Source organism: Alligator sinensis, unplaced genomic scaffold (assembly GCF_000455745.1).
Source record: "Alligator sinensis unplaced genomic scaffold, ASM45574v1 scaffold287_1, whole genome shotgun sequence".
Taxonomy (NCBI): domain Eukaryota; kingdom Metazoa; phylum Chordata; order Crocodylia; family Alligatoridae; genus Alligator; species Alligator sinensis.
In genome coordinates this window covers 358512-371633 of record NW_005842910.1, presented here as the reverse complement: position 1 = coordinate 371633, position 13122 = coordinate 358512, and the positions used below count along the sequence as shown (strand labels likewise).

Below are 13122 nucleotides of genomic sequence, written 5' to 3'. Positions count from 1 at the left end.
CCCCCAATGGCTGCCCCACCCAGCCTTACCCACCAATGTGCACCCCCAGGCCCCCATGGCTGCCCCCACAACCCCAGGCACCATCACTTTAAAAAAATACAGAAAACCCCCCTGAAAAAATGGAAAAAAAAGCCTCTGCCTACCTTAGAAGTAGGTTTGGGGGGGGGCTCCCGGGCCTCCTGGCAGAGCACAGGACAGCAGAAGGGCAGGAGGGCTTGTCTGGATGCTCCCTATGTGTACTACTCCACGGGGCCAGTTGCAATACATCCAAGGTGCTGGACATATACGCGTCCATGGGGCCAGATGGGATGCACCTGAGGGTGATGAGGGAGTTGGCTGATTCGATTTCAGAACCTCTGACCCTTATATTTGAAAACTTGTGGTGATCAGGGGAGGTCCCAGATGATCGGAGAAGGGAAAATATGGTGCCCATCTTTAAAAAGAGTAAGGAGGATCCAGGGAGCTACAGACTAGTCAGTCTCACCTCAGTCTCTGGAAAAATCCTGTATCAGGTCCTCAAGGAATCCATTTCTAAGAACTTGGAGGTCAAGGAGGTGATTAGGGACAGTCAGCATGGATTCACCAGGGGCAAGTCATGCCTGACCAATATGATTGTCTTCTATGATGAGATGAGTGGCTCCATGGATGCAGGAGACAAATGAATGTTGTATATCTAAACCTTGATTTTAGCAAGCTTTTGATATGGTTTCCCATAACATACTCACAGGCAAGCTAAGGAAGTATGGGTTGGATGAATGGACTGTAAGGTGGATAGAAAACTGGCTGGATTGCTGGGGTTAACAGGTAATAATCAATGGCTCAATGACTAGTTGGCAGCCAGTATCAAGTAGAGTGCCCCAGGGGTTGGTCCTAGAGCCAGTTTTGTTCAATATCTTTATTAACAATCTGGAAGATGTGATGGATTGCATCCTCAACAATTTTTATGAATAACACCAAGCTGGGAGGTATAGTAGATACACTGGAGGGTAGGGATAGGATTAAGTATGTCTTAGACAAATTGGAGGATTGGACCAAAAGGAATCTCATGTGGTTCAACAAGGACAAGTGCAAAATCCTGTACTTAGGACAAAAGAATCCCACGCACCACTACAGCCTGGGGACTGACTGGAAAAGCAGCAACTCTGCATAAAAGGAACTGGGGGTTACAGTGGACAATAAGCTAGATATGAATTAGAGGTGTGCTCTTGTTGCCAAGAAGGCTAACAGCATACTGGGATGCATTAGTAGAAGCATTGCCAGGAGATCTAGGGAAGTAATTATTCCGCTCTATTCTGTACTGTTGAAGTCACATCTGGAGTACTGTGTCCATTTTTGGGCCTCCTACTATAGAAAGGATATTAACAAGTTAGAGAGAGTCCAGTGGACAGCAATGAAAATGGTTCATACAGGGGGCAGGCGGGAGGTTGGGGGTGGCGTGAACCCAAAGGGAGAGCAGGGAGGGGGGGGGGGGGGGGGGGGTCTGGCATTGACAGCAGCCTTTAAGTCAGCAACCACCTGAAGGATGGTTCCAAAGACAATGGAGCTAGACCGTTTTCAGTGGTGGCAGATGACAGAACAACGCAATGTTCTCAAGTTGCAGCAAGGGAGGTTTAAGTTGGATATTAGGAAAAACTTTCTTACTAGGAGGGTGGTGAAGCAATGGAACAGGCTACCTCGAGATGTGGTGGAATTTCCATCCTTACAGGTTTTTAAGGCCTGGATTGACAAAGCCCTGGCTGGAATGATCTAGTTGGGGATGGTCCTGCTTTGAGCAGGGGCTTGCACTAGATGGCCTCAGGAGGGTCCCTTCAAATCCTAATTTTGTATGATTTTGTGACTCTAAGTTGATTTGTGTCCTAAAAAAAATTTTTGGACAGATTTGCTTCTAGGGAATCAGGGGATCCTATTAGGTCTGAAATCCCAAACAGAGAAGATGAGTCATAGATTCATAGATTGTAGAATTGGAAGGAACCACAATGGATCATCATGTCTGACCCCCTGCCCCTGGCAGGAAAGAGGACTGGGGTTAGATGACCCCAGCCAGGTGTCTATCAAGCTTCCTCTTGAAAACCTCCAAGTTATAAGATAGTATCACCTCTCTTGGAAGCCCATTCCAGATTCTGGCCACCCTAACTGTAAAAAAAATCTTCGTAATGTGTAACCTAAACCTACTCTCCACTAGTTTGCAGCCATTATTCCTAGTTACTCTCGGAGGTGCTCTGGTAAATAGTGCATCACCAATTCCTTGTTATCCTCCCTTGATAAACTTATAGGTGACTACAAGTTCTCCCCTCAGACATCTCTTGTGAGAGATGAGGAGATCGAGATCTCTCAACCTCCCCTCATAGGATATTTCATGGAGACCACTAATCATGTGAGTGTCCCTCCTCTGAACCCTCTCCAGATTCTCTATGTCCCTCTTGAAGTGCAGCACCCAAAACTGGACACAGAACTCCAACTGCGGCCTGACCGATGCCACATAGAGAGAAGCATCACCTCCCTTGATCTGTTGGTCATGCATCTGCTAAATACACAACAAGGTGCAATTGGCCTTGTTGATGGCCTCATTACATTGCCAGCTCATGTTCATCTTGGAGTCAGCTATGACTCCAAGATCTCTCTCAGCCCCTGAGCTGCTGAGGAGGTCATCCCCCAACCTATAGGTGTTCTGGGGATTCCTCCTTCTTAGGGGGAGTACCTTGCATTTATATTTGTTGAACTGCATCCTATTTCATTCTGCCCATTGATCCAACCTGTCCAGGTCAGCCTGTATCTGCTCCGTGCCCTCTGGTGTGTTAACTTTGCCCCATAACTTGGTATTATCTGTGAACTTGGAGAGGGTGCTCACCATACCCTCATCCAAGTTGCTGATGACAATATTAAATAACACCTGTCTAAGGACTGAACCCTGCGGGACCCCACTGCCCACCTCCTTCCAGGCTGAGAACACTCCATCCACCACCACTCTCTGGGTGTGGTCCCTAAGTCATTTGGCCACCCACTTGACTGTGTAGGCGTCCACTCCATAGCCTGCTAGCTTCCCTATGAAAATAGGACATGAAACTGTTGAAGGCCTTCCTAAAATCCAGGTACATGACATCAGCCTCAGCTCCTGTGTCAAGGCAGTGTGTGACCTGGTCATAAAAGGTTTGTCAGGCAGGATCTACCTATGACGAACCCATGCTGGTTTCCTTTCAGCATCATTTCTCCTGCTGGGCCTTCACAAATGCACTCTTTGATGATTTTTCCAGTACTTTCCCAGGGATAGAAGTAAGACTACCTGGCCTAAAGTTATCTGGCTCATCCCTTCTCCCCTTCTTAAAAATGGGCACCACATTGGCTCTTTCTCAGTCCTCAGGGACCTGGCCAGAATACCATGAGTGCTCAAACATCCATGCCAGCAGCTCAGCTATGACACTGGCCAATTCCTTCAGCACCCATGGATGGAGGTCATCCAGGCCAGCTGACTTGTACCCATCCAGCCCTTCCAAGTGCTCCTTAACTAAGTCAGCACTAACCTTTGGTGGTCTGGTGCCTTTTGGACATCTGTCTGTACTAACGGTGGGGGAATTGTCTTGGTCAGTACTTAGGAATACTGAATATTGAGTCAGCATAATATTTGTGGCCATCTATTCAGAGTGTTACCTATACTCTAAATAAATATATGGCATTGTATAGAAGATGCATGAATTAAAATTCATAGGTCTTCAATAAGTCAGAGCAGTTTCTGGGGTAAGTCAGGGGTACCAGTAGTTTTGTTCATCTCATGAGAGATTAAGTTTCCAAAATTTTGGAAAATGTAAACAGATATACAAATTTTATGACGTGATAGCGGTATGAAACAGAGTATTTTGGATTATCCAGTAATTTAAATCTATCTCTACCTTTCTTAGTCTTCAAACTTATTCAGCTAAAGCCTCACTTGCCTGAAGAAGTTAGTAGTCATATATTTCCTCATGAGTCCTTGTCCCCAGATATAAGATATTACATCATCAGCAGATATTTATGATGCCTTCTGGCATCCAAAAAGACACTGTCTTCTGCTCTTGTTGTAAGTAAAACATATTTTTGATCTGAGAGGAAACAAACCTTAACATATGTATTTATGATATTTTCTAAAGATGTTTGTATTGCAAAGACCAATGCATTTTTTTAATTTAACTAACATGTTTAATTCCATCAGTAATAAACTGATATTTCAGTCCTAGTACATTTTTAAGTAAATAAAAAATGTAATTTCAACTAAAATGTGCCTACTAATTTCAGCATGTTTATTTTATGTATATTTGCATGTGTCTATTATTAATAAAAAGCATAAACTATGTAGCATTTCTAGTTATCTTTTACCTTAACCTTACTAATCTTACCCTTTCATTTACTCGTATTAAATAGGAAAATGTGTACATTGATTTAGTTATGTATCAAAAAATAATACCAATAGTTCTCTCATTACTATATATTTTAATATTCCTAATGCTATATGGATGTGATACTGTTTTCTTTTAAATACTGATGGCAAACCTTCTATTGAACTAGGTGAGAGTAAAACTGAATCCTCACTGGGTATTATGTATTTCAGTTTTGTACCACCCAAATTCTTGGTTGATATGTCTTGTTCAATGAAATACAATGATACTCAAACTGTATTGTAGTAGTATTTTAAATTTGAGATGTAAAAATAGTGAACAAAACTGTTTTACTCTGTGGTTTCATTGTGTGTGTGTTGCTGGGAAATTGCAAATGAGTTTTTCATAATAAAAAATTGATAGACACAAACATAAAAAATAATGCACCCCCTGGGAATAATTCTGCCCTCATTTCTTTCTTTTGCTACAGGATGAAAATTTAAGTTGGAGTTTCTGACTATGCCCTGTAAATTTTAAAGAGATGGAATTTTGAAAATGGTCCTTTTGTATGAAGAAGTTGAGGGATTGAAGCCTGCTAGATCTGCCTTCAGAACTTATCATTATAAAAAATAGCATTGAGGTCACAAGCTTAGAATTCAAAGAAAAGTGCTTTTTGGATTTAAAACAAACCACATTCATACTAAAAAAGAAATACTATGCAGGTAAATAAATATATTTGGAAATAATATGATTAGCACCCAGGCTTTAAGGCATGTATCCATTTCTATGCAGTGAGTGTAGGGCAGGAACCATCCAGAAACAGGTTATTTTAGAGCTGTCTGCATAATTTTTCATACTTCCTCCAATGCAGATAGCACTAGCAAGTGTTGGAGTCTTGACTAGATGGACTGGACTTGACTGATCACAGGTCTCATCCCATCTGACAATTCCTATGTAATTCTGGCAGTAAGCTCACCAGAATATAAACGGTGGAATTTTATGATGCTGAAGGGCATCTTTTTTGAATCAGTGAGTTTAGATCCCTTTAGGACTTCAAGAAAGCCAAAGAAGGGTGGGAAGAGGGGTGGCAGAGCTGTGTTATGTTTGGGATTTTCTCATTGTCTAAAAACCAAAAATAACATTCTTTCATTCTTTGCATATCTTTATCGTAAAATGCAAGAATCCCCTGTTTACTGCTTGAAAGACACAGAAAATAAATAATATCTGAGTCTTTGTTATATTCAATCATATTTTTTTACTCTTTCTTTTCTTTTACATGAAACGGAATTGCAAAAATATTTCATTTTGATTAAGAATTAACCAGGCTGAGAAGATAGCTAAAAAAGTTATCTAGATTTTTGAGTAGATACCTTTTTGACATGCATATGTTTGCTTCTTTATTTCATATGACCCCCTAGAGCAAACACTGATGCCAGAGGCAAGATGGAGGCATTGAACATTACAACAGCAACTACATTTATTCTTGTGGGACTTTCTGACCTCCCAGAGGTTCGTTATTCCCTCTTTGTGCTGTTTTCAGTCATCTATTTGGCCACTTTGGCAGGGAACATCAGCATCCTTGTTGCCATAGGAACAGATTTACGACTGCAGAACCCCATGTACTTCTTCCTCAGCAACCTGTCCTTGTTGGATATCTTGTGTCCCACTGTCACAGTGCCAAAGATACTGGATGCTCTTCTGACAGAGAACAACAACATTTCCTTTGCTGGCTGCATGATTCAGCTGTACTTCCTCATTGACATGGTTGGCACTGAGATCTTCCTTTTGTCAGTGATGGCCTATGACCGGTATGTTGCCATATGCCATCCTCTGAAGTATACAACCATCATGAGTAAGAAGGTGTGTGCTCAACTGGCAGCTGGAACCTGGATATCAGGGTTTCTCAATTCCCTGCTGCACACATCATTTACCTTCACGCTTTCCTTCTGCAGATCTAATAAAGTCAATCAGTATTACTGTGACATTCCTCCAGTGCTGGCCCTCTCCTGCACTTCTACGTACACCAGTGAAATGCTGCTTCTTATTGTGGCTGGGATCCTTGGCAGCAGTGCCTTTCTGATCACCCTTATCTCATACACTTGTATCCTCCTTGCCATCTTGCGCATGCGCTCACCTGAGGGCCGACATAAAGCCTTCTCCACCTGTGCATCCCACCTAACTGTCGTGTGCCTTTTTTATGGCACCACAATTTTTACTTATGTACGGCCATCTTCTAGCTACTCTCCAAATCAAGATCGGATTGTTTCTATGCTCTATGGGGTTGTGACTCCGATGTTAAACCCTATGATCTATAGCCTGAGGAATAAAGAAGTGAAACGGGCTCTACTCAGAATGGTCAGTCAGAAAATATTTACATTACATGGTTAATGTCTGTAGCTTGATGCACCAGTCTGGCAAAGCTTTTTGCATGTGTATTTAATTATAAGTATAATCCCATTTAAATCCATTGAATTGTGCATAGGTTTTTCTATCTGTAGCCATTCATGCGTTACCTACCCCGCTCACTCCCACTAATGCCATTACAGATCTCAAAACCACTGCAAAATCCCCTACAGCTTACACACTATAACCCAACACCTTTAAAGGAGGTATTGTAACTGAGAGAGGTCTTCTGCACAGAGAAGTACTTGTAACCCACCCTTCACTGGAATGTTTGTTGAAATGCTCACATCACATAGCATTATCCAGCTATTATAATAAATTCAAATGTGCCCTACACATGGCAGTGAATAGCACTGGTTGGGTTCACATCATTTTGGAGACATCCCAGTACGTTTTATTTTTTATTTTTCAATCGCTTGACTATTTCCCTGTCCACCTATTATAGCATGCATGCTGCAGTTCATGATGCCAGTAGGTTTTTGTAGTCTATGAAATGTAACTTTATAATTAGTAGGAGATGGTGGATGAAGCAGTGTAGGGGAGAGTGGGGCTTGCCTAATTCCCTAAGGAGGAAACACTGTCATCATGCTCAGACATGTACACACCAGTTCTGGTGCTCCTTGGACATATAGGGAGACATAGATGATACAGACTGGAGTAGTGCCATGATTCTGTTTCCACAGACCCCCCTGCCCTCTTTTTGATATTCTGCTCCCTTGATGAGGCCAGAGAAAAATCTGTTCCAAAACACAAGTTATGCACAAATGACTGATATGAGCATTCCTTGAATGGATACATAATGTGCTCCCTTGTAACGTGTGATTCAGTGGCACAGACTTTTAGGAGTCTCTCCTCTTACTCAGGAAGCTTCCATTGTGTGTGCAGTTCACACACAGCCTGTTTCAGTGAAGAAATGCAAGGTGTGTTCTTGCTTGGAAACATTACTTTGTTTCTTTCTTGATTTGTTTTTCCTTTATTAAAAAAAAAAAAGACCATAAAGTGAGAGTATCTCCCTGCTTTTTGTGTATACAGAGTGTGAAGTAGGAGGGAATGAAAGGGTGAAGGATCTGTTGGTGTTTGCTAACTCTTTCATACTTTTTAATGTCTGTGTTATTCCATTTCACTCTCCTGACTTTCATTCTTAATAGTTGTGATCCAGGACTAAGAAAACCACCTGATACTGAAGTCCTTGGAACTCCAGATCTAGATAAGAACCTTATATCTGCCTCCTAGTTGTGTAAGAATAAAAAATAAGTAAATAAATTTGGGGCAACATTTAACCTGGATTTGAAATTGTCACCTTAGGACAGTCCTTATTTATGACTCTTATTTAAAAAGAATAAAATTTTAAAAAGGCACATGGACTAGGAACTCAGCCTTAAATACAGGGAGATGACCACTGCCTCCATAATAAATATTGCTTCCTTCAACATTCCTTCTTTTTGGTAAAATAGATTTCATAGGCTTTCCTTGCTCCAGTTCATGTATAAACCTCTGAAAATCCTAGCTTTGCTCCACTACTTGCTTAAATTATTTATTCCTGCACCTGATATATGGATATCAGTTTAAGTAGATTGAGGGCAGGTCAACGTGCCTGAATTTTCTGCCCAGAAAATTCAGGCATATTAAACTGCACCCTGGCACGTGTCTACAAGTGCACCCTCTTGGGTAGCAAATTAACACCGACAGAAATAGCTTAGTCCAGGGCTGGTCCTGCCCTGCTCTATCCCTGTGCAGCACCCAGAGGCAGCTTCAGGCTCCAGCTGCTGCTGCCCAGAGGACAGCCCCAAGCTGGCAGAGGATGGTGTTCCACGGAGCCTATGGCCAGTGTACTATGGATGCTCCCTGCTCTCACCCTGGCAGTGACTGCCAGAGTACCACGTACATGAGGCACTTGTGGACCACTGCCTCCTCCACCCTCTGCAATAGTTTTCTTGAGAGGGTGGTCCACAGTGTAACTTGAAGTATTCACACACTATGGATAATTTGCAAAAACCCTGAAATGTTACTTCCCTCCACAACAAAACAAGAACCCCTCCTCCCTTCTCAACAGAAGACCCCCCCCGCCCCCCTTCTCTCCCTCCCCAACAACAGAGCCCCCTTCCTTCCTCCCAAACCAGAAAACACCATATTTGAGGCCAACGAACAAACAAGCACACACAGGCTGGGAAATTAAAGACACACATCACTCTGTTTCATAACATGAACTGTGTACCCAAACAGAAACAAGGGAATCTGCAGCTTTGGTGCTAGGTCATAATGTTCAAATGCAGGGCCCTTGAGATTTCTGGCTCTGGTGGACAGACCATATTAAGATGCGTGCATGTGATGGGTTTGGAAAACAAAGAAAGATGCTGACAGCACAGAATGTGGATAGTATGATGACCACAGGAAAACTAATTAACAATGTCTAGAAATGAACAGTCATCAGGGGGGAGAAAGGGTATAAAAAAGGGGATTTCACAGCAGCAAGGGGTCCAAGCTACATATAGAATTGGGGTGGGTTATTTTGTTTGCCTTGCCGTGATTATTTTTATCTGCTATCACTGTGCATCTATAAAAATGGCCTACTATTGAATTGAAAAGTAGTGATCAGTCTAAGGGTTTGGGTCTGTCTGGAACAAGGCATCTGAGTTATAAATCCATTACCAACACTAGGTTTCGACCAGCCTCTCCAGGACAGTGAGGTGCTTCTCCTATGAGGTGAGCTCCCTTTCCTTAATGGTGAGGTGCACCCAGTCCCTCTCCCACTCCCCGTCTAGATCCAGGCAGTACCAGGCCCGAGAATCTTCAAGCTGCTCCTCTGACATGGTGAGCAGCCATTCCAGGAGCACTGTGTGATTCTGGCTCTGGCACTGATGGTGCCAGCACCCACAGAGGTTACCTACCAATGGTGGTCGTGTCCTTGCAGCAGCATCTCCACCAGTGGCTGGTGGGTCCCTACCATGTGCAGCTGCTGGTCCGTCAGAGCAAGGACAGAGAAACTCCTTGTTAAAGTTTGCAACATTTCAGAGATAACATGACCTGTACAGAGGGGCTGGCTATTAGGGCTGTGTGAAATTTTGCCGGCAATTGCGTTCCGATGCTGTTTCGATTCATTTCGAGCTCAAAACAGTGAAATCAAAATGAAACAGAGAGCTTCAAAACAACCGCGAAATTAAACAAGTCAAGCCTAAATGTTTCAAAATTTTCTAAACATTTTGAGTTTCGAAGTTCAAGCTGGGCTTGCTTGCAGGGAAACAGAAACTAAAGTAAGGAGAAGGAGGTGGAAGAGGGAGGAAGGAATGCGGGGTGGGGGGTGGGAAGGACTGCTCTTATTATTAACTGTGTAGCTGGCCAGTGACTGTCATCTTTTCCTGAGGTCCCTTCCAATCCCAGTGCTCTGTCAGAGGGATGGAAAAACTGCATAAAAGGCAGCATTGTTTGAACTGCCCTGCTTTCTGCCTTGGTGTCAGTTGAGTGAGGGTGCACCTTAACACACACACAGTGTCACCCGCCCATGTCTCGAGTTTTGCCTATCAGCAGCTAGAGGTGCAGGGCCCCAGAACCCAGACTCCCCCTGCACCGATCTCCTTGACAGCTGGCAGGCTTTGTGGCTTCAGCAGGGGCTACCATCCCTGCAGCTTCACCCTGCTGCACCTTAACACACACAGTGTCACCCATGTCATGAGTTTTGCTTGTCCACAGCTTGAGGTGAAGTTCCCCCCAAACCCCTGCACCTATCTCCTTGAAACTTGGCAGGCTTTGTGGCCTCAGCAGGACCTAGCATGCTTGCAGTTTTGACCCTGCTGTGGCTTAACACATACACGTGACATGAGTTTGCTTTCAAGAATTTGAGGTACAGTTTCCCCCAAACCCCTGCACCTATCTCCCTGACACTTGGCAGGCTTCATACCCTCAGAAGACGCTACCATTCCTGTAAGTGTCATCAAAATCAGGCCAGAAATAACAATATTATAGGCTGTTTCAAGCTTCCCCATTATAGCCTGTGGGTGAAACATCAAAAGAGCATTGAAACAGTGAAACTGTTTCGATGAAATGAAATGGAACAGTGGTTTTGAATCTAAATGAAATTCAAAATGAAATGGTGTTCCGTCAAAACACAAGTCGAAACGGAAGAATGCTGTTTCGCACAGCCCTACTGGCTCTGTATTGCTTGCCCTCAGTTTGGGTTTTGTGGGTGCACAGGTGCCCAGGTACCGTATAAGTTTGCTGGATGGGTCATTCTACAGATGCCCATTGGCTGAGCCCTCCCTCCCTGCTTCCACAGCAGGGCAGGCGGGCTTCATGCTGCTTGCTGCAGGCAGCCTGCCTACCCCATACCTTATCCAGGCCAGGCCAGGGCTGGCACCTCCCAGCAGCTGCTGCAGCAGCTCTGGAGCAACTCCCCACTTCTCCCTACAGGCCAGGAGCTTCACTCCCATACTTCTAGGCTGGCAGAACCCAGGTTCTGTGGGTAAGGGTCTCCTGCCAAGCTGGAACATGGATCTGGTGACACAACCTGTAAGTACATAAGGGGGGGGGGGTGCACCAGGATCTGCAAGAACAGTTTTTCACCAGTGCTCCCCAAGGGATAACGAAGTCTAATGGCCACAAACTTCTGGAAGACCAATTTAGACTGGACACAAGTAAAAACTGCTTTGTTTTCCAAGTGTCCAGGGTCTGGAACCTACTCTGGACTCATTCAAATGGGATTTGGATGTTTATCTTGCAGGGATCATTTTACCCCAGCAGGCTTTCTGCCTATGGCAGGGGGCTGGACTCTATGATCTTGCAAGGTCCTTTCCGGCTCTTAATGTATATGAATCTATCAATCTACAATTGGTTAACTGGTTCTTTGTTATCCCTTCGCATCAGATTGGAGCCATGCAATAGGCCAATAGTTGAATGAGAGATAAGCCACCTGCAATTCCTTTCACTGAGGCAGTGATGTTGAAGTGATTGATTTGCATAATTGATTAATTAGGAGACACCCCCCTCTACAAGAGGATGCATTTATCACAGAAATAGTAACAAGACATTGTATTGGCTTGGAGCACTCACTGTAGAAGGAGGATGGGGTGTGTTGGGGGTGTGTGGATGGGGTGTGTGTGAGGGGCAAGGGATAGGTGTCTGGGTGGGTTTTTTTTGGGGGTGGGGGAGGGTGGTTGTGTAAGCTGGTTGGGATCAGGGACATACCCACTGGTGCAGTAGGGATGGCTGCTTCTGCACACCACTTTACCAAATCCTGGATTCACCACTGTGGAGAGTCCATTACAGCTCCATCTACAAATGGCATACATGGCACAGCCTGAACAGATTGAGACTGAGTCTCTGAAGATAAAACTTTTTCATAAAATCATGGGGCCTCTACACAACTGACCAAAGTTTTTGTCAGGAGAAGCAAGCCATGGATCATCTCCTGAGATGCCCTGAAGCACCACAATACAAACCACAATATCTGGCAACACCAACACTAGAAGCAGTGGCCTGTGCTGATTATTGGGAACAGCCTATATAGAAAGGTTGGATTGGAGACACAATGAAGAAGAAGCTATTTAGAAAGTTTTTCCTGATCCCCAACCTAAATTTGCTTTGCTGTAGTTTGGGCCTTCCTCCTAGTCCTGACCCCTGCAGACACAGAGAAAAGTTATCTCTGTGCTTTCTTTATTTATTCTTGAAAGCTGTTATCAAAACCCACCTTAGTGTACTCTTCTCAAGACTAAATAACCCTAGTTCTTTCAGCCTTTCGTCATAAATTATATTTTCTAGGCTTCTAATAATTTTTAGTGGTCTCTGATGGACTCTTTCTAATCTGTCCACATCTTTTTTAGAGCAGGCGTCAGCACAAAATACAGCCTATGGGCCAGATTTGGCCCATCAACTGATTGGATCTGCCTGTAGGGGGCACCTGCCAGTTGATTGGATGTAATCCTCAGCTGCTCCCACAGTGCTCCACACATGGCCAAGCCCCACACAGATCAGCCAGTGCCATGCTTCCTCCTATGCCTCCCAGCCCTGACTCTGGCCTTAGCCCCTACCATGCCCCCAGGAAGCATACACAGCAGGGACAGGTTAGCTTCTTGCTGCTTGCTGCAGGCAGCCTGCCTGCCCCATAACCTACCCTCCAGAGGTTCCCTCCACCTCCAGATGCTCCTTCTCTTGCCACTGCTGTGCTGGTTCAGGTGAGGGGAAGCTTCAGCTGGGGAGTTCCTGCACCAGTACATGTGGCTCCAGCTTCAGCTCCCAGCTGCTTTCCACCCACTCTGACCAGCTGGTGTAATGAGCAACCACCTGCAGGTGGCTCCATGAGTGGAAGGTGGCTGGGAGCTGGATCCCTGTACACTAGGGCAGGGACCGTCTGGCTGCACTGCCTGGTGTAGCACAGCAGGGG

The 13122-nt window shown here is 44.4% G+C and overlaps 1 protein-coding gene across 1 annotated transcript; it reads left to right on the top strand.

The window, feature by feature from the left end:
- The first annotated feature begins 5789 nt into the window (after positions 1-5789).
- LOC102380853 (olfactory receptor 5V1-like) lies at positions 5790-6734 on the top strand. The gene has a single exon (XM_006036062.1). The coding sequence runs from the start codon at positions 5790-5792 to the stop codon at positions 6732-6734; it is 945 nt and encodes a 314-aa protein (XP_006036124.1).
- Positions 6735-13122: the final 6388 nt, after the last annotated feature.